General features: G+C 46.2%; 1 protein-coding gene across 4 annotated transcripts in view; it reads right to left on the bottom strand.

The window, feature by feature from the left end:
* FMN1 (formin 1) overlaps positions 1-27,933 on the bottom strand; it is a 517,710-nt gene that overhangs the window by 302,327 nt on the left and 187,450 nt on the right. For 3 of the 4 annotated variants that reach the window (XM_063948028.1, XM_063948025.1, XM_063948026.1), the window contains exons 3-4: positions 6,406-6,542; positions 2,452-2,569 (exon numbers count right to left, since the gene is read on the bottom strand). In XM_063948028.1, coding sequence (XP_063804098.1) covers positions 2,452-2,569; positions 6,406-6,542 — 255 coding nt within the window. Of the gene's footprint in view, positions 1-2,451; positions 2,570-3,409; positions 5,335-6,405; positions 6,543-27,933 lie in introns of those variants that run through there. The other variant, XM_063948027.1, reaches the window with a different exon arrangement.

Raw genomic sequence — 27,933 nt, 5'->3', positions numbered from 1 at the left:
GTTTGAGGCGCCTGGACAGGCATTAATTGATTGTCCGGCCGCCTCATGTCCTCAACTGACTGTTTAAGGGAAGATAAACCATCACGTAATTCCACAAATAAAGGCATCCATTCTGGTGTCGACCCCCTGGGGGGTGACATCTGCATATTTGGCAATTGCTCCGCCTCCACACCAATATCGTCCTCATACATGTCGACACCACGTACCGACACACACCGCAAACTCACAGGGAATGCTCTAATGAAGACAGGACCCACTAGCCCTTTTGGGGAGACAGAGGGAGAGTCTGCCAGCACACACCACAAAGCGCTATATATACAAGGGATATCCTTATATTAAGTGCTCCCTTATAGCTGCTTTAATATATATATATATATAGCCATTAATGTGCCCCCCCTCTCTGTTTTACCCTGTTTCTGTAGTGCAGTGCAGGGGAGAGACCTGGGAGCCGTTCTGACCAGCGGAGCTGTGACAGAAAATGGCGCCGTGTGCTGAGGAGATAGGCCCCGCCCCTTTTTCGGCGGGTTCTTCTCCCGCTATTTTTCCAGTCAGGCAGGGGTTAAATATCTCCATATAGCCCCTATGGGCTATATGTGAGGTATTTTTAGCCTTGTATAAGGTTTATATTTGCCTCTCAGAGCGCCCCCCCCCCAGCGCTCTGCACCCTCAGTGACTGCCCAGTGAAGTGTGCTGAGAGGAAAATGGCGCACAGCTGCAGTGCTGTGCGCTACCTTATGAAGACTGAGGAGTCTTCAGCCGCCGGTTTCCGGACCTCTTCACGCTTCAGCATCTGCAAGGGGGTCGGCGGCGCGGCTCCGGGACCGGACTCCACGGCTGGGCCTGTGTTCGATCCCTCTGGAGCTAATGGTGTCCAGTAGCCAAGCAGCAAATCCACTCTGCATGCAGGTGAGTTTACTACTTTCCCCCTAAGTCCCACGTTGCAGTGATCCTGTTGCCAGCAGGACTCACTGTAAAGAAAAAAACCTAAACTAAACTTTCTCTAAGCAGCTCTTTAGGAGAGCCACCTAGATTGCACCCTTCTCGTTCGGGCACAAAATCTAACTGGAGTCTGGAGGAGGGTCATAGGGGGAGGAGCCAGTGCACACCACCTGACCTAGTAAAGCTTTACTTTTTTGTGCCCTGTCTCCTGCGGAGCCGCTATTCCCCATGGTCCTTTCAGGAACCCCAGCATCCACTTAGGACGATAGAGAAATTTTTTTTCAGGGAATTTAAATTATTTCCCCAAATTTTGAGACCCAAAAATATTACCCGTTTTCGGGCAGACACATGGGATAAGTTCCTGTACCTATGTGTTGTAGCGGCTGCTGGGTTTTTTTCTGCCTGCCACAAGCAGATGAAAAACAAATCCCAGATGAGTGCTGGCATCAGGGCTAATTAGCTAGCCCAGGGTTAAATGAATATCCCTTATACCCCTTTCACGCCGCACAAATAACCCGGTATCGACCCGGTATATTGCCAGGTCAACATGGGTCGCTGTGAAAGGGTCACACCAGAAATCCTGGGTCGCCTGACCCGGTAATTCAACCCGGGCTATAAGAACGGTTATTCCAGGGTAATTACCAGGTCAGGCGCAGTGTGAACAGGTTACCCGGGTCAATGCGACCCGATATCCGTTTACTGCATAGGTAGGGGCGGCACAGAGATTATGTCATCTCGCAGCGCTGCCTCCACACCCGCCCACTATGCTGACTCCGTCCCCACCCCCGGCTTATTGCAGAGTCGGGATGGCGGTGTTTAAGGTCCAATGCTGGAAAGGACCAGTTTCCAATTCCTGGGTGGGACTCGACATTGCGATCTGAAAGCGGTATAAGTATTATTTTCACTGCAGCACACAGAATATGAACACAACTCCCTGATACAACACACATGCCCGTCGCCCTCCAGTCATACAAAGATCAACCTGTAATTTATACCACTTCTCTCCATTTCTCCAAACATAAAACAGAAGCCACAAGGGAGCTTTAGATTACACTGATGTGAATACTAAAATCCCTTAAATTAAAACATCAACAGTACAATCAGCGTAGCTTTTGAGTTTCATATCAATATGCACAAAACCATACAAAAAGAAAATAACTATTACTACACACATTACACAACTCCAACTGTATCCCTTACATACACCTTAAGGTCAAATACTCCTCACAAAAGGTAACAGGGCCACTTCTTTCTTACTTCACATTAGCAAGATACTATAAATGAAAGACAGGCCAACGGGGTATCTACCAGGAAAAATCATATAAGAAGAAACAAAATGCTCATTTGTTTATTATGCTCAGCCAATTGGGTGATAAATTGTTGCAATTTAAAAACACAAGGAAACGTATTCAGCAATATATCAGTGATCATCACTATACATCAGTGTATCACCATACATACACTTCTGCTCTATCAGTCATGGCACAGGAACCAACAGGACTACACACTTACCGGCTTCAGTATACTTCAGCCCCACTTTGTCCTCCTCATCTTTGGGCTTTGGTGGTGGCCAAACAGCCTGCAGTCTCCCTGGTGTCCTGTCATCAGGATCGGAGGGACTATTGTCTGGCTGTAACAGAGGCAGAAAATTATCAGATAACTGATGATACAAATGATGAAATATCTAAACCAAAGTATAAAAGTCTACTCATTGGGTGGGATTCAATTCTTTTCACCCCTTTCCACACCCATTCCGTTTCTGCACTCAGGAGCGTGGTATCATTATTTCAGTTCGCTACCTCCGAAGTAGGGAGGCACCCAACCCTTTACACGGCTAAACCTGATCACTATGGCCGCAATATGCGTGATATATCATTTGAATCCCACCCATTATATCAATACCCTTGTAAAACAAAATCTTGAACGTAAACATTACAAGATACAGGATGTTTAAATGTAACGTATCAGATGGTGATTTTTTTTTTTTACATAAAAATCGTTATCTCCTGACCAGTTACACTTTAGCCCTTAATGTAGTTAAAGTAGATTTTGCTATGCAGCATATGAGGAAATTAAATACGAAAACTTCTAGAGTAATGCTGGGTACACAAACCTAGCAGACTTATCCCCTGAGTGCCCGTCCATCCGATTGAGACCTATCAGGAAAGCATATACACTTACAAATCAGCAGCTCTACATGTCGGTTCTGTCATCCAGCTGAGTGGGCATTTGAATTTGCCCACTCAGCTGTGACGTCAGTCCCTGCAGCTAATGTACAAGGTGGTTGGCGGACCACCCGTACACACAGCCAGGTGCACCAATATATATATGCAGATCTATCAACCATTGGCTGCACAGCTGACCAGCTCATGATCTATCGGGCACTCCATCGAACTACCTACATATAGCCCAGTTTGTCCCCAGCTTTAAACACAAAGATTCAGTTCTACGTTAACAAATAAAATCGTACACTTTTAATTTCTGAAAACTGGTCAGTGTCTGTAGATCTGGCTTTTTCAAAGATGGACTTCAGTGACTCCTTTTCGATCTTCTGCTTGCGTTTCACCGCCTCAAGATCAGGAGAATTTTTAGGGGACTTCCGAGGAGCACTTGTGAAAAAAGACTTAAATGCTTCCAGTGCAGACTCTTGTTTTTCATCTGTCTCATCTGTGGCCGGGGACAGCTCACCACTTTGCTTTGGAAGTGTATCCTCTTCATTCTCCTCTTGCTTTGGCATATCAAAGCTCAGCAGCTGGGAAAGTTGCTCCATGAATTTGGAGTTTGCTTTAGGCTCCACTGGTTTCCTTACTTCTCGCTTCTGGGCCTGGGGCCCATTTGGAAGCTTAGACTTTTGCACTGGTTGGGATAGTTTTAGCAAAGCCAAGTCGCTATCCCCTTGCTTCACAGGGACAGTTTCCTTATCATCTGTTGCCCCCTTCTTGTGCACAAGAAAACCACTGAATATTGCTGGCAGCTGAAATGGCTTCTCTCCTGGGGTGTCTGGAGAAGGAGCAGATATTTCAGAACTTGGAAGAGTCCCTACTATATTCTGATCAGTGGTGCCAATTCTATCCATATCAGCGCCTGCATTTTCTGACCTATTGAGGTCCAGTCCAACCTGGTCCTTTTTTTCAGTCACATCATTATCTTCAGTATTCTGGGTTTCTGGATTCTGATTGAGGTCACTGTTCAATGACGGACGAGAGGATGATAAATTCTGGGACACAGAAGCCTCTCTTGATCTCTGGCCTGTATGTTGCTTGGGGCTCTCACCATCAGAATCTGAGTCACTTGATATGTGAACCAGAGTACCATGAACAAGCATACCATCCTGGTCACAGTCTATTTGACCTGAGACAGTGTGAGCTGTGGAAGGCATCTCAGACTTAGCATCCTCACGAATGTCTGAAGCTTTTGGATGCTTTATGTACACTCCCTTCTTTTTATCTGTCTGCTCTTGTAAAACCTGAGCTTCTGTAACTCCCAGATTATCTATTTGTGGATGCTGTTCTTTGTTTTGCTCTGGTAGACCGTCACTTTTACCTTGTCCCTTGGTGACTTGCGAATCCACCTCTTCCTGGTGTAAATCCATGGCATTTGTAATTTCTAAATCCTCATCTAAGTGTTCCTCATGACTAATCTGTCTGTCTTTTCTTGTCTCTTCTTTTAACTCCTCATAGTCCCTTTCACCTTCCAGAGCAGTATCTGGCTGTTTAATAAATTCATCGCTGCTTGCACCTTCTACAATATCTGGAGGATCAGATTGCACATCCACTTTAGTACTTAGTGACCGGAATGCTTTTAGAACAGCGGTTTCCTCCTTGGATTTGTGATTTTCCATCTTTGTTGAAATTCCAAAAAATGATTTGATGGAAAATTTGCGCAGCACTGTCGGTGCAGCAGTTTCTGGTTCATTTGCAGATGTAGATAAGGGAGTGTGGGGCTCCGTAACAATATTTTCTTTGCGTTCCATGTCCAATTGAAGTGAAAAAGCAGGTTCACAATTTCAAGAACAGCTGTTTTACATGGGTGACTACAGGAGACCCGTTCCCATCACAACAAAACAAGTGGTGTCACTTTCTTCTCAATACACAGTAGCTGGCAAAATGGAAAAATAAAAAATACAGCTGGTGTACTTTACTGCTGAAAACGGTTTCTGAATAGTCACGCCATAACACGCAAGTTTTGCTAAAATACTGTAAATAAAGTACAAATAGGGTCCGTGGTAACTCTATGCAGCACCAGCCTGCAGATTCCAGCTTCCTGGTTTTAAAAAAGGAGCTCCCCAGTTGCTTGGCAGCTTAATTACATACATATGACCAAGAGTTTGTGAGCATTGACCATCATGACAGCTATGAAAAGATCTCTGTTCCGCTCCGGCTTCAGCACTCCACTAATTAAAAGCCAGACAAAATGATTAAAAAAAACAAAAAAAAAAAAACAATAAAAAAACGAAAAGATAAAAAAGAAGCAGCCAACGTGTCACTGAAGTTACAAAAAACAAAAATAAGTTGCGTTTCCACAGGCATACAAGTCCTTTCAGCTGAATCAGGACGAGATCTCCCTCTTCCGCCTTGCTGCAGTCTCTCTGTGGAATGTAAATGTCATCGTCTGGAGACAGCCTGAAAGAGGCCGGTATCAAATTACTTTACCTCCCCACTTTCAGGTAACAGGTATTTAATGAAAGGGGAGTATTTGCCACACCTTCCCAAGGGAAGAGAGGCGTGCTAAGCAGACCAGACACTATTTGACCAGAAATCATTCACACAGAAGTCATGGAACAAGCTAGTGTGAACTCTTTTACATACAGCCTTTAGCTCCATGGCTGTCGAATGACAACATCCACCACAGAAGGGAAATCACTTACACTACTACTGTACACCATGCATTTTATACTATTATAAAGTGACTCTGAAGCCACTGCAAAAAGATTTTTTTTTTTATAGACTGTAACCAAACTCATATTGGAAAGCAGAATAAAAAAAACTGATGTGAAAAAAAAGAATTTAAAACCAACTGAATTTTGTTCTTTGCAAGCTTGCGTTATATTACTACATCCCCTGCTACATGTAGGACAACCTGTTCCATGAAAGTGTATTACTTATTAAGGCATTTTTTTATTTTTATTTTTTTAAACTGAAGTGTTTAACATACATATTTACATATAATAAATCCATTATTATGATTCTTGCGAAATGCTGTATTTTAATGAGTATATTTATTAGACAGGTTTTACATGTTTACCGTGTACAAAAGCAGCTGTAAAAGCTGTAGAATATTTTGCTGCGCGGGGCGACGCACAGGCTGCTGCGCGGGGCGACGCACAGGCTGCTGCGCGGGGCGACGCACAGGCTGCGCGGGTAGATGTAAGTTACCTTAATATATTACAACTGCTTTTCAATTCCGTGATTTGCACATTGTATCGCAGAGGGCACGGCTACAGTGACGCAACCCATTTAAACTTACATGTATTTCCAGAGTCAGATGGAGAAGATTTCTATCAGGCCTTGCATGCTGATCCCTGCTCGTCACTGCTCTCGTATCAGAAACACCAGACCCTTCAACTTGTGAATCTAGCAGCGATTTTGATACAATTCCGCCTCCTGTACGAAATTCAAAAAAGAAAGTTTAAAATAAAATAAAAATCTATTTTCAGCGAAATTAGGTGCAGCAGGTATACTCGTTAATAAAGTAACATTCAGCCTATTCACATTTAAAATAGGATTTTAATACCTACCGGTAAATCCTTTTCTCCTAGTCCGTAGAGGATGCTGGGGACTCCAAAAGAACCATGGGGTATAGACGGGATCCGCAGGAGACATGGGCACACTATAAGACTTTTACTGGGTGTGAACTGGCTCCTCCCTCTATGCCCCTCCTCCAGACCTCAGTTATAGGAACTGTGCCCAGGGGAGACGGACATTTTGAGGAAAAGGATTTTTGTTAAACTAAGGGTGAGAGACATACCAGCTCACACCACAAACACACCGTACAACTGGATTAGCAGGAATACCAGATAACAGTATGAACGAAAAAACAGCAACAAGCTGAACATAACCGATACACAACCGTCGTGTAACCGAAAACAACAACCAACAATATAACTGCAAGTAACAGTACGCACTGGGATGGGCGCCCAGCATCTTCTACGGACTAGGAGAAAAGGATTTACCGGTAGGTATTAAAATCCTATTTTCTCTTACGTCCTAGAGGATGCTGGGGACTCCAAAAGGACCATGGGGTCTATACCAAAGCTCCAGACCGGGCGGGAGAGTGCGGACGACTCTGCAGCACCGATTGAGCAAACATGAGGTCCTCCTCAGCTAGGGTATCAAACTTATAGAACTTAGCAAAAGTGTTTGAACCCGACCACGTAGCTGCTCGGCAAAGTTGAAGTGCCGAGACCCCTCGGGCAGCCGCCCAAGAAAGGCCCACCTTCCTGGTAGAATGGGCCTTTACTGACTTCATCAACGGCAACCCAGCCGTAGAATGAGCGTGCTGCATCTTATTACAAATCCAGCGTGCAATAGTCTGCTTGGAAGCAGGATTTCCAATCTTGTCGGAAGCATACAGGACAAACAGAGCTTCCGTTTTCCTAACAAGAGCCGTTCTGGCGACAAATTTTCAAAGCTCTTACGACATCAAGAGATTTTGGGACTGCCACAGCATCCGTAGCCACAGGTACCACAATAGGTTGATTTATGTGAAACGAAGAAACCACCTTCGACAGAAATTGTTGACGAGTCCTCAATTCCGCTCTATCCACATGAAAAATCAAGTATGGGCTCTTGTGAGACAAAGCCGCCATTTCTAACACTCGTCTGGCAGACGCCAAGGCCAAAAGCATGACCACTTTACAAGTGAGAAACTTTAACTCAACCTTTCGCAAAGGTTCAAACCAGTGAGACATAAGAAACTGTAACACCACTTCAAGATCCCACGGTGCCACAAACAGAGGATGGATATGCAGCACTCCCTTAACGTAAGGCTGAACCTCAGGAAGGGCAGGCAATTATTTTTGAAAGAAAATAGATAAAGCCGAAATCTGCACTTTGATGGAACCCAATTTCAGGCCTGCATCCACGCCTGCCTGCAAAAAATGGAGGAAACGACCCAAGTGAAACTCCTCCGCAGGAGCTGTTTTGGCTTCACACCACAACACATTTTCTCCAAATACGGTGATAATGCTTCGCCGTGACCTCCTTTCTAGCCTTAAGGAGAGTGGGGATGACTTCCCCGGGAATACCTTTACGAGATAGTATTTGGCGTTCCACCTCCACGCCGTCAAATGCAGCCGTGGTAAGTCCGGAAATACGCATGGCCCCTGCAGTAACAGGTCCTCTCTGAGAGGAAGCGGCCAAGGATATTCTATGAGCAATTCCTGAAGAGTCGGATACCAGGCCCTCCGTGGCCAATCTGGAACGACTAGTATTGCCTGAACCCTTGTTCGTCTTATGATCCTCAACACTCTTGGAATGAGAGGAAGTGGAGGGAACACATACACCGACTGAAACACCCACGGAGTTACCAGGGCGTCCACTGCACTGGCTTGGGGGTCCCTCGACATGGAACAATACCTCGGAAGCTTCTTGTTGAGGCGAGACGCCATCATGTCTATTTGAGGAATTCCCCAACAACTTGTCACTTCTGCAAATACCTCTTGATGAAGGGCCCACTCTCCTGGATGGAGAACGTGTCTACTGAGGAAGTCTGCTTCCCAGTTGTCCACGCCCGGAAGGAAAACTGCTGACAGAGCGCTCACGTGCTGTTCCGCCCAGCGGAGAACTCTTGTGGCCTCCGCCATTGCCGCTCTGCTCTTTGTTCCGCCCTGGCAGTTTACGTACGCCCCCACCGTTATGTTGTCCGACTGAATCAGGACAGGTAGACCTTGAAGAAGGTTTTTCGCTTGCAGAAGGCAGTTGTAAATGGCTCTTAACTCCAGAACATTTATGTGGAGACAAGATTCCTGGCTTGACCATTTTCCCTGGAAACTTCTTCCTTGTGTGACTGCACCCCAGCCTCGGAGATTTGCATCTGTGGTCAGCAGGACCCAATCCTGGATTCCGAACCTGCGTCCCTCTAGAAGGTGAGAACTTTGCAGCCACCACAGGAGAGAAATTCTGGTCCTGGAAGTTAGACTTATTTTCCGGTGCATGCGCAGGTGAGACCTGGACCATTTGTTCAGCAGGTCCCACTGAAACACCCAGGCGTGAAACCTGCCAAACGGAATGGCTTCGTAAGCCGCAACCATCTTCCCTAGCACTCGAGTGCATTGATGAATTGACACTCTTGCCGGTTTCAGAATCTCCTTAACCATGGTCTGGATTTTCAGAGCTTTTTCCGCCAGAAGAAACACTCTCTGTAGTTCCGTGTCTAGGATCATGCCCAAGAAGGGCAGCCGATTTGTCGGGAGCCACTGAAACTTTGGCAAATTTAGAATCCAACCATGATGTTGCAGAACCGTCAGGGAGAGTTCCACATTTCTTAGCTACTGTTCTTTTGATCTCGCCTTTATCAGGAGATCGTCCAAGTATGGGATAATTGTGACACCCTGCTTGCGTAGGAGTACCATCATTTCCGCCATCACCTTGGTGAAGACCCTCGGGGCCGTGGAAAGCCCAAACGGCAATGTCTGAAATTGGTAATGACAATCCTGCACCGCAAATCTCAGGAAGGCCTGATGAGGAGGATATATCGGGACGTGTAAGTAGGCATCTTTTATGTCGACTGACGCCATAAAATCCCCCCCTTCTAAGCTGGAGATCACAGCTCGAAGAGATTCCATCTTGAACTTGAAAGTTTTCAAGTACGGATTGAGGGATTTTAGGTTCAGGAGTGGTCTGACCGAGCCGTCCGGCTTTGGCACGACAAAGAGGCTCGAATAGAACCCTTTCCCCCGTTAGGAACCAGGACAATGACCTTCTGTTGACACAGCTTTTGTAGCGCAGCATTTTGTTCTTCTAATACTCACCCGGCTTCTTTCTTCTGTGAGGGGGTTGACGGCGCGGCTCCGGGAACAAGCAGCCAGGCGCACCAAGTGATCGAACACTCTGGAGCTAATGGTGTCCAGTAGCCTAAGAAGCAGAGCCCTTAACTCAGAAGAAGTAGGTCTGACTTCTCTCCCCTCAGTGCCACGAAGCAGGGAGCCTGTAGCCAGCAGGTCTCCCTGAAAATAAAAAAGCTTAACATAAAGTCTTTCCAGAGAAATTCAGTAGAGCTCCCCTAGTGTGTGTCCAGTCTCTCCTGGGCACAGAATCTAACTGAGGTCTGGAGGAGGGGCATAGAGGGAGGAGCCAGTTCACACACAGTAAAAGTATTATAGTGTGCCCATGTCTCCTGCGGATCCCGTCTATACCCCATGGTCCTTTTGGAGTACCCAGCATCCTCTAGGACGTAAGAGACACCAGTTTGGCCAAAAACTCTATGCTCCATACTTAATTTTAATTAGGTTGCCACACGGGGAGTTGTTGATGGACTCCACGTTCTTTCAACAATACATCGCTGAGATTATGCACACTCACAGATGATTATCAGAAATCGTTGTCAGGCAATATGGGCCTCTACTGAAGTCTCCCGCCAAAAAACCTGAACTTTATCTCAAAGTTTGTCAGATGGTGGTATTAGGCAATTCAATTGCGGTCTGGTTTTTTTTTTTTTTTGTGGGGAGGGGGGGGGGGGGGGGCGCTGACCAATTTCATGTGAAAAACACATGGATCTGGGAGAAGTTCCCGGACGCATGTGTTATCACGTTAGTGGCCGCAAAAACGGGTCAGTTTTTGGGGATTTACCCGAAGCTGCCGAGTAAATTGAATTCCCACCTAATCTACCCTGCATTAGAATGCACCATTTAGCTACTCTTTAAATGACTTTGAAAAAAAAAAAAAAAAAATAGTACAAGCATTTATCATCATATACATACAAGACATGGCAATAATCAAGTACAATTGGCACAATAAACGAAATATACAAATGAGTATGAAAAGCAATGTGTGCAAAATAAACAAATGATGAAAAAGTGAAGTCAAACATACAAAAAAAATAGGCTGGCATGAGTGGGAAACTGCAGGCATATTTACAGATGTGTCCTCATACATCTTACCTCAATATACATCATGCAGCGGGAGATGCAGACATGTCCCACGCAACTACTTTAGCGTCTGTGTCTTTTTTTTTTTTTTTTTTTGCTGAAAATGTGTTATTTGTATTGCTATGCGACTAACATGCATAAGCAGACTGACTATTAAAATGATATACAGCATGCCTATATTCTTTGTGCGACTGTGGCTGAATCTGCATATGAAATGCTAGGTTACAGTGATTTCAGGGAAAACACTAACATAGCATTTTGTATGCTGATACAGCCGCAATCACACACAGAGTATTGGCATGCCACATATAATAAGATTTTACTTACCGATAATTCTATTTCTCGTAGTCAGTAGTGGATGCTGGGGACTCCGTAAGGACCATGGGGAATAGCGGCTCCGCAGGAGACTGGGCACAAAAGTAAAGCTTTAGGACTACCTGGTGTGCACTGGCTCCTCCCCCTATGACCCTCCTCCAAGCCTCAGTTAGGATACTGTGCCCGGACGAGCGTACACAATAAGGAAGGATTTTGAATTCCGGGTAAGACTCATACCAGCCACACCGTATAACTTGTGATCTAAACCCAGTTAACAGCATGATAACAGAGGAGCCTCTAGAAAAGATGGCTCACTACAGCAATAACCCGATTTTTGGTAACAATAACTATGTACAAGTATTGCAGACAATCCGCACTTGGGATGGGCGCCCAGCATCCACTACGGACTACGAGAAAAAGAATTATCGGTAAGTAAATTCTTATTTTCTCTGACGTCCTAGTGGATGCTGGGGACTCCATAAGGACCATGGGGATTATACCAAAGCTCCCAAACGGGCGGGAGAGTGCGGATGACTCTGCAGCACCAAATGAGAGAACTCCAGGTCCTCCTCAGCCAGGGTATCAAATTTGTAGAATTTTACAAACGTATTTGCTCCTGACCAAGTAGCTGCTCGGCAAAGTTGTAAAGCCGAGACCCCTCGGGCAGCCGCCCAAGATGAGCCCACCTTCCTTGTGGAGTGGGCATTTACAGATTTTTGGCTGTGGCAGGCCTGCCACAGAATGTGCAAGCTGAATTGTACTACAAATCCAACGAGCAATAGTCTGCTTAGAAGCAGGAGCACCCAGCTTGTTGGGTGCATACAGGATAAACAGCGAGTCAGATTTTCTGACTCCAGCCGTCCTGGAAAGGATAAAGCCGCCAATTCTGACACGCGCCTGGCCCAGGCCAGGGCCAACAGCATGACCACTTTCCATGTGAGATATTTTAACTCCACAGATTTAAGTGGTTCAAACCAATGTGACTTTTTGGAACCCAAAAACTACATTGAGATCCCACGGTGCCACTGGAGGCACAAAAGGAGGCTGTATATGCAGTACCCCTTTTACAAACGTCTGAACTTCAGGGACTGAAGCTAGTTCTTTTTGGAAGAAAATTGACAGGGCCGAAATTTGAACCTTAATGGACCCCAATTTCAGGCCCATAGACACTCCTGTTTGCAGGAAATGTAGGAATCGACCCAGTTGAAATTCCTCCGTCGGGCCTTACTGGCCTCGCACCACGCAACATATTTTCGCCAATTGCGGTGATAATGTTTTGCGGTTACATCCTTCCTGGCTTTGATCAGGATAGGGATGACTTCATCCGGAATGCCTTTTTCCTTCAGGATCCGGCGTTCAACCGCCATGCCGTCAAACGCAGCCGCGGTAAGTCTTGGAACAGACAGGGTCCTTGCAGGCGCAGGTCCCTTGTTAGAGGTAGAGGCCACGGATCCTCCGTGAGCATCTCTTGAAGTTCCGGTTACCAAGTCCTTCTTGGCCAATCCGGAGCCACGAATATAGTGCTTACTCCTCTCCATCTTATAATTCTCAGTACCTTGGGTATGAGAGGCAGAGGAGGGAACACATACACTGACTGGTACACCCACGGTGTTACCAGAGCGTCTACAGCTATTGCCTGAGGGTCCCTTGACCTGGCGCAATACCTGTCGAGTTTTTCCCAACGGTTTATAATCATGTGGAAGACTTCTGGGTGAAGTCCCCACTCTCCCGGGTGGAAGTCGTGTCTGCTGAGGAAGTCTGCTTCCCAGTTGTCCACTCCCGGAATGAATACTGCTGACAGTGCTATCACATGATTTTCCGCCCAGCGAAGAATCCTTGCAGCTTCTGCCATTGCCCTCCTGCTTCTTGTGCCACCCTGTCTGTTTACGTGGGTGACTGCCGTGATGTTGTCCGACTGGATCAACACCGGCTGACCTTGAAGCAGAGGTCTTGCTAAGCTTAGAGCATTGTAAATGGCCCTTAGCTTCAGGATATTTATGTGAAGTGATGTCTCCAGGCTTGACCATAAGCCCTGGAAATTCCTTCCCTGTGTGACTGCTCCCCAGCCTCGCAGGCTGGCATCCTTGGTCACCAGGACCCAGTCCTGAATGCCGAATCTGTGGCCCTCTAGAAGATGAGCACTCTGCAACCACCACAGGAGGGACACCCTTGTCCTTGGTGACAGGGTTATCCGCTGATGCATCTGAAGATGCGACCCGGACCATTTGTCCAGCAGGTCCCACTGGAAAGTTCTTGCGTGGAATCTGCCGAATGGGATTGCTTCGTAGGAAGCCACCATTTTTCCCAGAACCCTTGTGCATTAATGCACTGAGACTTGGCTCGGTTTTAGGAGGTTCCTGACTAGCTCGGATAACTCCCTGGCTTTCTCCTCCGGGAGAAACACCTTTTTCTGGACTGTGTCCAGGATCATCCCTAGGAACAGAAGACGAGTCGTCGGAACCAGCTGCGATTTTGGAATATTGAGAATCCAACCGTGCTGCCGCAACACTACCTGAGATAGTGCTACACCGACCTCCAACTGTTCTCTGGATCTTACCCTTATCAGGAGATCGTTCAAGTAAGGGATAACTAAAAATCCCTTCCTTCGAAGGAGTATCATCATTTCGGCCATTACCTTGGTAAAGACCCTGGGTGCCGTGGACCATCCAAACGGCAGCGTCTGAAACTGATAGTGACAGTTCTGTACCACAAACCTGAGGTACCCTTAGTGAGAAGGGTAAATTGGGACATGAAGGTAAGCATCCTTGATGTCCAGAGACACCATGTAGTCCCCTTCTTCCAGGTTCGCAATCACTGCTCTGAGTGACTCCATCTTGAATTTGAACTTCTGTATGTAAGTGTTCAAATATTTTAGATTTAAAATCGGTCTCACCGAGCGGTCCGGCTTCGGTACCACAACAGTGTGGAATAATACCCCTTTCCCTGTTGCAGGAGGGGTACCTTGATTATCACCTGCTGGGAATACAGCTTGTGAATGGCTTCCAAAACTGCCTCCCTGTCGGAGGGAGACGTCGGTAAAGCCGACTTTAGGAAACGGCGAGGGGGAGACGTCTCGAATTCCAATTTGTACCCCTGAGATACCACCTGAAGGATCCAGGGGTCTACTTGCGAGTGAGCCCACTGCGCGCTGAAATTCTTGAGACGGGCCCCCACCGTGCCTGAGTCCGCTTGTAAAGCCCCAGCGTCATGCTGAGGGCTTGGCAGAGGCGGGAGAGGGCTTCTGTTCCTGGGAACTGGCTGATTTCTGCAGCCTTTTTCCTCTCCCTCTGTCACGGGGCAGAAATGAGGAACCTTTTGCCCGCTTGCCCTTATGGGAACGAAAGGACTGCGCCTGATAATACAGCGTCTTCTTATGTTGAGAGGCGACCTGGGGTAAAAACGTGGATTTCCCAGCTGTTGCCGTGGCCACCAGGTCTGAAAGACCGACCCCAAATAACTCCTCCCCTTTATAAGGCAATACTTCCATATGCCGTTTAGAATCCGCATCACCTGACCACTGTCGTGTCCATAACCCTCTTCTGGCAGAAATGGACAACGCACTTACTCTTGATGCCAGTCGGCAAATATTCCGCTGTGCATCACGCATATATAGAAATGCATCTTTTAAATGCTCTATAGGCAATAATATACTGTCCCTATCTAGGGTATCAATATTTTCAGTCAGGGAATCCGACCACGCCAACCCAGCACTGCACATCCAGGCTGAGGCGATTGCTGGTCGCAGTATAACACCAGTATGTGTGTAAATACATTTTAGGATACCCTCCTGCTTTCTATCAGCAGGATCCTTAAGGGCGGCCATCTCAGGAGAGGGTAGAGCCCTTGTTTTGACAAGCGTGTGAGCGCTTTATCCACCCTAGGGGGTGTTTCCCAACGCACCCTAACCTCTGGCGGGAAAGGATATAATGCCAATAACTTTTTAGAAATTATCAGTTTTTATCGGGGGAAACCCACGCTTCATCACACACCTCATTTAATTTCTCAGATTCAGGAAAACTACAGGTAGTTTTTCCTCACCGAACATAATACCCCTTTTGGTGGTACTCGTATTATCAGAAAAGTGTAAAACATTTTTCATTGCTTCAATCATGTAACGTGTGGCCCTACTGGAAGTCACATTTGTCTCTTCACCGTCGACACTGGAGTCAGTATCCGTGTCGGCGTCTGTATCTGCCATCTGAGGTAACGGGCGCTTTAGAGCCCCTGACGGCCTATGAGACGTCTGGACAGGCACAAGCTGAGTAGCCGGCTGTCTCATGTCAACCACTGTCTTTTGTAAAGAGCTGACACTGTCACGTAATTCCTTCCAACAGTTCACCCACTCAGGTGTCGACCCCCTAGGGGGTGTCATCACTATTACAGGCAATTTTCTCCGCCTCCACATCATTTTCCTCCTCATACATGTCGACACAAACGTACCGACACACAGCACACACACAGGGAATGCTCTGATAGAGGACAGGACCCCACTAGCCCTTTGGGGAGACAGAGGGAGAGTATGCCAGCACACACCAGAGCGCTATATATATACAGGGATAACCTTATATAAGTGTTTTTCCCCTTATAGCTGCTGTATTTTTAATACTAATAATTAGTGCCCCCCTCTCTTTTTTAACCCTTTCTGTAGTGTAGTGACTGCAGGGGAGAGACAGGGAGCTTCCCTCCAACGGAGCTGTGAGGGAAAATGGCGCCAGTGTGCTGAGGAGATAGGCTCCGCCCCTTTTCGCGGACCTTTCTCCTGCTTTTTTATGGATTCTGGCAGGGGTTAAAATTCATCCATATAGCCCTGGGGGCTATATGTGATGTATTTTCGCCAGCCAAGGTGTTTTTATTGCTGCTCAGGGCGCCCCCCCCTAGCGCCCTGCACCCTCAGTGACCGAAGTGTGAAGTGTGCTGAGAAGCAATGGCGCACAGCTGCAGTGCTGTGCGCTACCTTGGTGAAGACAGGATGTCTTCTGCCGCCGATTTTCCGGACTTCTTCTTGCTTCTGGCTCTGTAAGGGGGCCGGCGGCGCGGCTCTGGGACCGGACTCCATGGCTGGGCCTGTGTTCGATCCCTCTGGAGCGAATGGTGTCCAGTAGCCTAAGAAGCCCAATCCACTCTGCACGCAGGTGAGTTCGCTTCTTCTCCCCTTATTCCCTCGATGCAGTGAGCCTGTTGCCAGCAGGTCTCACTGTAAATAAAAAACCTAAAACTAAACTTTTCACTAAGCAGCTCAGGAGAGCCCCTAGTGTGCACCCTTCTCGTTCGGGCACAAAAATCTAACTGAGGCTTGGAGGAGGGTCATAGGGGGAGGAGCCAGTGCACACCAGGTAGTCCTAAAGCTTTACTTTTGTGCCCAGTCTCCTGCGGAGCCGCTATTCCCCATGGTCCTTACGGAGTCCCCAGCATCCACTAGGACGTCAGAGAAATCATTTTAATCAGCATTAGCTGTGTGTCCTGTTTACATAGCAATGCAAATAAGATGCATTTTAATGGCAGAAGTCACATGACGACGCTGGGCAATACAGAGTAACACCACAGCATGGCGTGACAAGAGGGGGTGTTTAACGTGAAAGGCAGCAAGGATGTAGGAGGACACACCTGTATGAATTATTTGAGACTGGGTCCAGATTATTATTTCTTATTGACACAATAAAAATTTAAGATCGCCAGCAGCATTTTCCAATTTTCACACGCAAGGACAACCCTGCAATGTTTTAGAAGTGAAGGGATCGCTGCTGCAGTCACTTTGCTTCCTGGTACTGAGCTTGCGTGGTCTGCTGACTGGGCATGTGCAAGAAGCCACTGACAGGGAAGCATCCTACAGATCACTCTCCAGGAATGTTCTGCAGAATACAGCAAATAGACTGTGCTGATTAAATTTGATATGCAACACTTATAATGTGTGCGGCGGAGTCTCTGAATCTGTATACGACGTGTTACAAAGCACTGGCCATGACTTTTTTTCCACGCCAAATTCTGTTGTGCTTCGTATGCAGACCTAAAGGTCTATATACTAAGCCTTGGAGTGAGATAAAGTGGACGGAGATAAAGTACCGGCCAATCAGCTCCTAACTGCCATTTTTAAAATACAGACTTTAATATGGCAGTTAGGAGCTGATTGGCTGTTAGCTTATCTCCGTCACTTTGGCTCACTCCAATGCTTTGTACACAGACCCCTTAGTAACATACCGATATACAAGTGTTACACACTCTCCTGGTGGGCCCTAGTCACATCATGTGACCAAGATGCATTTTTGGCAAAAAAAATAGACACCAGGTGCTTCTAGGACTAGCGACCCACTCCCGGCAAACAACTCACACCGCATGGCGTATTAAGGCTGCATGTATGAGGACAAATCTGTACACAAAAATCTCTTCAGTCATGATGTGATGAATCGAGAAGAACAGCAGCAGATACCAGCAATCTGGAGCACACAGAGTTGTCACATATTTGCACATAATTATATCTTCACACATAGGCCCTCATTCCGAGTTGATCGCTCGCTAGCTGCTTTTAGCAGCCGTGCAAACGCTAAGCCGCCGCCTTCTGGGAGTGTATCTTAGCAGAAGTGCGAACGAAAGGATCGCAGAGCGGCTACAAAATAATTTTGTGCAGCTCCAGACCTACTCCTAGCTTGCGATCACTGCAGACTATTTAGTTCCTGTTTTGACGTCATGAACACGCCCTGCGTTCGGGCAGCCACGCCTGCGTTTCCCCAGCCACGCCTGCATTTTTTCACTCACTCCCTGAAAAAAGTCAGTTGACACCCAGAAACACCCACTTCCTGTCAATTACTCTGCGGCCAGCAGTGCGACTGAAAAGCTTCGCTAGACCTTGTGTGAAACTACATCGTTCGTTGTAAGTACGACGCGCATGCGCATTGTGCCGCAAATGCAGAACTGCCTTTTTTTAGCCTGATCGCTGCCCTGTGAACGAAAGCAGCTAGCGATCAACTCGGAATGGGCAATACGAATTATCTGTACACATTTTTCATGAACATTCGATTCCTGGATGATCTGACAAAAAGTACAATATCACTTTTGCACTGACCTTTTTACACTTACATAAAAGGCTTCTTTTTTTTTTCCATATTCAGTAAAAACCTATTTCTGTCAGCATAATAATGAAAAGAAAAATCTTTTCACCAGTGATCATAAACTACCACAACTTGTTTTCACATGGAGCAGATTTCAAACAAAAGTGATGCCACCTTATAAACTATAAACTGTTATTGCAGTGATAATAAAGACAGTGGCTCCGACAGGAACCTGTTACCACTAATAGAGAACAGGCCTGTAAAGTAATAAAGCTTGAAATCAGTGTACTGCCCTTTCTGTTCCGGTCCATGCATCAGATCAGGCTGCGTATGCGCTGAAAAACATTGCTACAGAACACTGATGCTGCCAGGGGGAATCAGAAGACCCCTCTCTGGCGATGCACTCCCCATAGGATAACGCCTAACGCCATTATCAATACTTAACTGTTGGCAGTTTGATAAATAGGCCCAGACCACAGTCTGCCTTGTAAGTAATGGTGATTGCTGTCTGCAGTACTAGTGTGCCTAATGTGGGGTACATATTGGTAGTTCATCGGTGGATGTGTACACACCGGGTGTGGTATATAAGCTCTACAATGTCTAGGTCGACATGCATTAGGTAGGCACTGACAAAAAGGTTAACCTATGAAAGGTCGAAACAGGAAAAGGTTGACAGGTACAAAAGGTTGACACATGAAAACGTCAACACGGGAAATGGTCGACACAAATGGTTGACAATTTTATTTTATTTTTCTGTCGTTTTCACAGTCAGAGCACAGGGAACCCCAATTAGTGTACCACGTCCCCTTGCAGGGCTTGCAAAGGTTACTATACCCAATAGCAGTCCACGTGGATGGTAAAGTACAGTATGAAAAAGGTGTAAAAAATATGTAATGAACCCTTTAAAAAGCTGTGTCGACCATAGCCATGTCGCGGATTTGAACCTGTCGACCTTTCATACGTCAACCTTTTGTCCATGTCAACCTAATGACCGTCGACCTAGACATCCTGTGTCTATATATTGGAACTCTATGCATACACTACGGGTGGAATTCAAAGGTTTGAAAAGTCGGTTTGGTGTCTGTTTATTCAAGTCCATTAGGTAGGAAAAAACAGACACCCAACTGACTTTTCAAACAATTGAATACCCCCCTCTATGTCTGAACGACGTCATCAACAGACATACCAAGTCTGGATGTGTGTAAGGCCAACTTACCGACCTCTCTCATATGTTGGACTACAGGAACCGCCGACAATGACGTCACACCTAGATGGGCAAATTCAAATGCCCACCCAGTTGTGATGTCTAGCCAGACATATCAAGAGGCTGATTGGTAAGAGTGTATGGTGGCGGCATAGTGTGTATACAGCCTAATGCTGGAGCTCTCTCTCGCCCAGCAGTAATAGCTGTCCAAAAATGCTCAAGACTCTCCTGTTTACTCAAGGATTTCCATAATTGTCCCTTTAATATCTCCATGCTCTCTGTATTTTACGAAAAGCTTTTCTGTATTGCATTGTTTCTGTACTGTATTATGTTAATTCTGTTAAGTGCCTTGAATCCTACTGGAGAAAGAGCGCTATATAAATCAGGATTTTGGTACTTACCGATAAATCCCTTTCTCCGATTCCACAGGGGCCACTGGAGCGTAGTTACAATGGGGAAATAGTAGGCAGTAATTGGGAGCTGGCACTTTAAAATTCTCACACTGTGGCTAGCTCCTCCCCTACTATCTCCCCTCCAAGCCAGTCTACGTAAAACTGTGCCCGAGGAGAGCTGTAATAAACAAACCGTAAGATAGAGGAGGTTAATGACGCCCTGTATCCCAGGATAACACAAACCCAACCTGGAACAGAACCTAACAAACAACCGGCTAGCCCGAACTCAACAAGCAGTCATATGGTGATCTGCAAACCGTTAAGCAAAAAACAAGGAGGAACAGCGCTGGGCGGGCGTCCAGTGGCCCCTGTGGAATCGGAGAAAGGGATTTATCGGTAAGTACCAAAATCCTGATTTCTCCTTCATCCACTAGGGGCCACTGGAGCGTAGTTACAATGGGGACGTCCCAGAGCTCCCAAAACGGGTGGGAGAGCGCTGAGAGTCCTGTAAAACCGCTCGGCCAAAGTGAGATGCAGAGGCCGCAAAAGTGTCAAACTTGTAGAATTTGACAAAACGAATGTCGGTCTGACCAAGTAGCCGCGCGACATAAAGTATTCATGGAGACCCCACGGGCAGCTGCCCACGAAGGTCCCACCACGCACGTAAAGTGCGCTGAAATGGAAAACGGAGGCTCCTGAGCAACCGCCAAGAAGACTGTATCCAACAGCCCAGCATATGCTGGGACCCTGGCTATTTAGTACGGGAGCATCGTACAGAATAAAGAAGAAAAAACCCTTCGTCGAATAGCCTAAGACCTCTGTAGAGAAAGTCAGCGAGCCCTGACAACAGTCAAAGAGGACTGAAAAACACTAGTGTCAGATTTAAATGAAAAACGGACATGCCCTTTGGGAGAAACGACCGCTGAGGCCGAAGCTCAGCCGGGGGAGTTGCTAATAGAGTACTCCCTGAAAGAGAGCCCGAACTTACGGGCGCCAGGCTAATTTCTTTTGGAAGAAAACCGAAAAAGGCAGGGACCGAAAATTCAGGTCAATGTGGTTTGAAGCGCAGCGGAGCAAAACCTCCCAGAGAAACCAAAGATTACGGCTGAATGGTAACTGAAAGAAGGGGAAAACCCCCTTTTATCCTTATTATGTCCCATACAGCTTTCCAAAAGTGGCAAAAGCGAGAAGAGGTAACAGACTTCTGAAATCGGGGCCTAGTAGGCCTAACCGAACTAGGGAACTCCTCCCTTCTGAGGGCTCGTGAACAGTCACACGGTTAAATGAAACCAGTGTAAGATTGAACAAAGAAAAGGACTCTGTTGAAGTAGACAGTCCAGTCGAGGTAGGAGCCAAGGCTCCTCTACCGACAACAGTTGTAGCCGTATCTTCAAGTCATGGGTGGCCCAACCAGAGCCACCGAGAGGACTAGCACGCATATTCTCCTCCTGTGTTACCGAAAGTGAGGTAGAAATAGAAAAGGAGGCAGGATAGAATAACCAGAAACTCCCAGGAGCCCTGAGGGCATCCTCTGCTACTGCCACCAGAGCTCACGTCGGTGAGTAGTAAAGGGTTAAAGAGTCAGTCAGAACGCCCTGAGGTCGATTCGAAATCTCCGCCCACAGCAGACCAGCTGACAAAACTCCGGGGAATGTTCCCTCACCCAGGAGTCTGACCTGGTGGCCTGATCTGGAAAGAAGATTGTTGTCCCCCGCTCAGAGGGGAATGTAGGCGACCACTCATTGCATCGCAGCTTGACTGAAGAAATAGAGTACCTGGTACCGAGGAAGGAAAAATCCTCCGACGGACCCTGTTGAGAAAACGTTTATGAGGAGCATAAATCGGATCTTCAGAAGCCACGTAATGTACAGAGTGGGATAGTAGCAGTAGATTGTCCCATTAGGGAACCAACGTCAACCCCTTGAAAAAGAGTTATTCTGTGATCTTCCTGAACCCTGTGGGAGCGGAAGAGAGACCGAAAGAAAAGGACTTACAGTGAAAATGAGAATCCTGTAATGCGACTGAGTAAAGCCCGATGAGGAAACCCAACGGAAATCAGTAAACAGGCATCCCTGAAGACAAGGGACGCGTAAAACTCCCTTTCTTGTTCAACTAGCAATCACAGACTGAAAGGCCTGGCCGAGCCAACTGGCTTCGGAACGTGAAAAGAAAACAAAGGCCTGAGAACTGTCCCGATTCAAATGATATGTAAAAAACAGGGATCAACACCCTTTGCGGTTAGAAGCATATGGAGCGCCGCCTGCATTATGACTCTCTTGTCATCGTAAATCGATCGACCCCTGCCGAGGGACTCCCGAGACGGTTGTACTCCCAAATCTAGTCTGTAACCGCCCAAGCCTTCTTCCACCGACCTGCGCCTACCCTGGGACCCTCCAGGTGGTAGGAAAGTCTGACCTTTAGTGTGTGTATAGGATGATGTAAAATCAGACTGGACCGAGGATGCTGAACCTCTGCTTCAGCTTTTTTTTTTTTTTCTTCTGAGATCCCCTGGCGACAGAGATATCGCCCGTGTGGAATCGGAAGCCTGAAAGGGCACGGTAAAAATCTAAAGGAAAGACCGGTAAAGGTCTGTCTTGGAGCTGGGGCAGAAGTAGGAGAAAGCAAAGTGGACTTACCTCCAATGGTTCAAGAAATCCTGCAGAAAGTTCCTTCCCCTGAACCATCTGCCCCGTAGGATTTCATGTTCACCTGTCACTGTCGCAGCCCCAGAGGTCGTCGGGTTAAGACAGCCCAAAGCGAAAATGCAGGTTCCGAGACTGCAGACGTGGAGACCTCCAAAGAACATAAAGCAGAATCGTGATTCTGACCCGTACCAAAGTATCAATTGATCCGGATGCGAAACATCCTGTAACCTAGAGGACAATTGTTCCACAACCTACCTGCTCCGGACAAGGTAGAACCCTGCTGCCGTATATGTCTTCGATGGATCCCTGAGCAAGGTTGCCTCAGGAAAACGGCAGCTTGTTGGACCGGCGATACATGGAGGGGTATACCCTGGAGAGGTTCTGATACCCTTTCCTGCCGTCTGCGGGGAAAGGATAGAAAAACAAACATTGTTTGATACCTGAAATTGTGTATTCGGGTGTCTGCCGGCCGTCTACCGGAGCCTGCCCAGCTCATCCGAAACTGGACCAGTCGCTGTCATTTCGTCATCGGCGTCGAACCCTGATGGACTTGACGTGTCCGCCTCCTTTACCTGCAGTCTCAGACGAACTGCTGTATAATGCACCTGGATATTCTGAGACACAGGTTCAGACTCTACAGAAAACAGACATCATCAGTATTGTAACATGGAAGGTTAGCAAGGTTCCTTTAGAAACCTGGAGAGGTGAAATGACGTACAAGGTCTCTGGTTACCAGTGACATTACCTGTATAATCTGAGCTGTTCAAACAGGAGGTTTGCAGGTGCGTGGAGGGCTAAGCAGATGGCTCCACCACATACTTCACACCTAAGAGGGAATTCTTTGACTATCCCAGGTGAGACAAACGAAAGGAGAAAAGGTGGGTTAAATAAACACAGCCCTATGTAAGGTCTGCACTATAATGTGTAGTGACCGACACGATTCAAATAAACTTTCTGGAGCAGCGGAGACCTGAACCAGTAACGCTGCGCTGTGGGACAGGAGTCTTAGCCCTAGGCTATAGGAGCTCTCCTTAAAGTTTTGTTTGGATTCAAACCCCTGTTCAGATACCCGCTACTAGCGTACTGAGCCACAGCGCTATTTGTCTGATGCCTTATACACATTCCCCAATTACAAATAGCATTAGTAACTAGTGACACCAAGGAATAATAAAGGGAGGACAACACCCCGCCCTGTATGTAGTGTACCGCTAATTAAGGTGCACCAGATGTTTCTCGGAGGTTCCGCTGGCTTTTCAAAATGGTGACCAGCCTGTGAGAAAAGATGGTGGAAAATGTTATGTGGCAAGGTGGGGTATTCTGTTTCTAGAAAACATTGCGGAAGTGTTTGTTTTATCCCCTATATATGGTATTGTATGGATATATCTATATACATACCCACACACTTAAATATATATATACAAACATATCTATATATATCTATATACACACACCACAGTGAACCCATGCACCTAATAGGGCAGATAAATACTGTGCACCTAATAGGGTAGATAATTACTGTGCACCTAATAGGGTAGATAAATACTGTGTATTTGTAGGGTAAAGAAATACTGCACAGTAGATTTTTAATTATCAATGAGCTGAGTCCCAGCTCCTGTAATAGAGCAGATTCCCTGATCTAAATGTCTGAAATGGGGCAGAGGACTCCCCTGCAGGGAGGAATGTAGCCAAAGCAAGGTGTAACAATATTTCTGCAGCACACTGCACAGAAAAGCTACAAACTCCAGAGACAGGTGTGTTGCCTAGAGACAATGAGAGCTGGGAGCCTCCACCGGGGGGAATAAGCTTCACCCCCCTTATACCTTATACATGTAAAGAATCCTCCCTGCACAGCCAGGAGAGGAAAGGAGCTTTCAGTGGCCCGGGGAGCGGGGGACTGTGGAGCGGCGTCTCGTCATGCTGCAGCGGCTGGGGAGCGGAGAAAGCCCGCCGTACAGAGCGGGAGTTAGCTCCGCCCCCTCCGCTTCGGCGCCAAATTCAAATCCGCTGTATAGTAAGCGGAAAGCGCCCATGCATCCCCCGGCCGCCTGTATGCTGCGGCCGGGGAGCGATGTGCGGCCGGGGAGCGGAAAGCCTGAGCCCGCCGAACGGAGCGGGAGTTAGCTCCGCCCCCCTGCTCCGGTCACTTTCAAATTAAAACCGCACTATCATCCGGCTGCCTGTAAGTGTGTATGCTGCGGCCGGGGAGAGTGTGTCCTTTGCTGGAATCGAACCCTAGCTCGTGGGCATCGTAACCATAGGTGTTACCACTCTGCCATGAGAGCTATGCTAATTATTACACAGATATATGATATATGTAAATGTATCACCCGGCTGCCTGTATGCTGCAGCCGGGGAGTGAAGAGCGCTGAGCCCGCTTACAGAGCGGGCTGAAGCTCCGCCCCCCACATAATGGCGCCAATTTCAAATTAGTAAGCCTTTTATGCACTCCAGCCTGTCTGACTGGAGAGTATAGGGGAGCCTGTCCATCCATGTATTAAAACACTGAAACTGAAAAATGTAAAAACATACAACAGTCTGGAGGGGGGGGGGGGGGGAGATTGTACTCACCGCTTCCTTCCGTCAGGCGTTTCGACCCAGCGGCCCCGACACGCGCCGCACGCAGCGGTGTCCGGCCATTTTTGATACTCACCGCTGCCATGCTGCCGGAATCTTCTGCTGGATGGAGTGGCCCCGACACGCGCCGCACGCAGCGGTGTCCGGCCAACTCAGGAGAGCTCAGTGTCTCCCTCAGCCGGGGCCCATCCCGAGCCGCACGCAGCTGCGATGGGACCCCGCCGGCAGCTCCCGCGGTGCAGACTGGCAGTGGCAGAGCTGCCAGTCTGTGAGTGTGTGAAAGAAAAATAAAATAATAAAGAAAAAAGAAAAAATTCTTCAGCTAAACCCAAGTGAACCAGCTACCTCGGGCACTAAACTAAGACTGGCTTGGAGGGGAGATAGTAGGGGAGGAGCTAGCCACAGTGTGAGAATTTTAAAGTGCCAGCTCCCAATTACTGCCTACTATTTCCCCATTGTAACTACGCTCCAGTGGCCCCTAGTGGATGAAGGAGAAATATTATTGTTATTATTATTATTATTATTATTATTATTATTAACTCTTGGGAATAGTATCTTTCTATGATATTTTAATCTCAAGGCAAATGAGCATCTCCTCTCAAACTGCCAACAGGTTACAGATGTCACAAATGGTATCTGTTTACAGATCTGTTTCAAACAAATGTTAATTCAGTTTACACAATCTGTTTTACCTACTGTGTACTTAACTACACTGATCCTGCTCTCTGTAGAACAACAGATCAAATATGCACATGGAGTGTTATGCTCCTATTATATAAATAATGGTGCTGATACAAACAAACATCCTGCTTCCAATATTAATAGAGAACCAGAATAAATGGGACGCAACCGATTACATATACTTATATACTTTAACACACATTATAGACAAGCTGTTGCCTGTGGATTTATACAAGTTAATGCCGGTTCTGCCACCATTTTTTTTTTTTTTTATTTGAGGTGTTTCAGTTGTATTGAGGAATCCCTAAATGAGTCATTTGTGTATGTCGCATAGAGGCCCAATTGCTGGTTGTTGTTTTTTTTTTTTTTTTTTTCACACAGTGATGCACTAAAAAAGTTATTATCTGGTGATCACCAGACAACATGCTTTACTTCAGAAAGCATTAATAAATCCAGACATGGGGGCTTCTAATGTCCTCATCTCCCATATCATGGAATAATATACATAGGTTTATAGGTTGTCTACTAAACAAAATGCTACTCTATGCCTTGTTAGGCTATTATGCTGTTCCTGCACGCTTTATGCGTTTCATTCCCACACGTCATAAAAAAAATGAAAAAAGCATTAGGATTTTCAGCTACAAAAAAATGATTATATGAATATATATATATATATATATATATATATATATATATATATATATATATATATATATATATATATATATATATATATATATATATATATAAAGTCGTCAAGGGTCCGACACAGCCACTTGTATAATTACCACACTGGGTGCCCTCACAAGGAGATAGTCAGCTAGAACGGAAGGTGCGGCACTCCAATGATTTGAACTCACACTATTCATAGATTACAACGTTTCAATGCCCTTTATTTTTGTGGCATTTTCGTCAGGTAAACAAAAGAACACACAAACATCTTACCTTAAATAGGCATCACCCTGTGTAACACGAGGACGCCGCGGCAGGGCTATGCACCCGGCGCACTCATGACGACGTCACGGCGCTCCGACGCGAGACGCCGGACCTCAAGCGTGAAATTACCATCACCATAGTTACAGATAACAACAATAAACATACAGCTCGCACTAGGTCAGGTTAGCATAAGTAATCACAATAGCGGAATCCCATACATAAACAGTGCCACAGCTGATTAAAATAATCACAAAGAAATAACATACTGTACTGACACTCATATTCATGATGCTGAATGAGCAAAATGGATCACTGGTGGATCTGCCAAATATGATCACAGGGCAAAAACTGACCATAAATAAATACAGGTTGAGTATCCCATATCCATATATTCCGAAATACGGAATATTCCGAAATACGGACTTTTTTGTGTGAGAGTGAAATAGTGAAATCTTTGTTTTATGATGGCTCAGTTTACACAAACTTTGTTTAATACACAAAGTTATTAATAATATTGTATTAAATGACCTTCAGGCTGTGTATACAAGGTGTATATGAAACATAAATGAATTGTGTGTATGTACACACAATTTGTTTAATGCACAAAGTTATAAAAAATATTGGCAAAAATTACCTTCAGGCTGTGTATATAAGGTGTATATGAAACATAAATGCATTCTGTGCTTAGATTTAGGTCCCATCACCATGATATCTCATTATGGTATCTAATTATTCCAAAATACGGAAAAATCCGTTATCCAAAATACCTCTGGTCCCAAGCATTTTGGATAAGGGATACTCAACCTGTAGTAACATATACAGCTAAACAAATATATAATCTGTCACATAGCAGCATACTATATATATGAGCAGGTCACATTTGCATACTAATGCGCCAACAGAAATACTGATACAGTGCAAATGTTTAACCACTATTAGCCAAAATGTTAATACCTGAATATTCATTAAGGCCATTAGGGGTCACTGCACCCAATTTCTTTGTGATTATTTTAATCAGCTGTGGCACTGTTTATGTATGGGATTCCGTATTGTGATTACTTATGCTAACCTGACCTAGTGCGAGCTGTATGTTTAGTGTTGTTATCTGTAACTATGG

This window comes from Pseudophryne corroboree, chromosome 12 (genome assembly GCF_028390025.1).
Source record: "Pseudophryne corroboree isolate aPseCor3 chromosome 12, aPseCor3.hap2, whole genome shotgun sequence".
In the NCBI taxonomy this organism is placed as follows: Eukaryota; Metazoa; Chordata; class Amphibia; order Anura; family Myobatrachidae; genus Pseudophryne; species Pseudophryne corroboree.
Note: the sequence above shows the minus strand (reverse complement) of the source record. Positions and strands in the feature narration are given on the sequence as shown.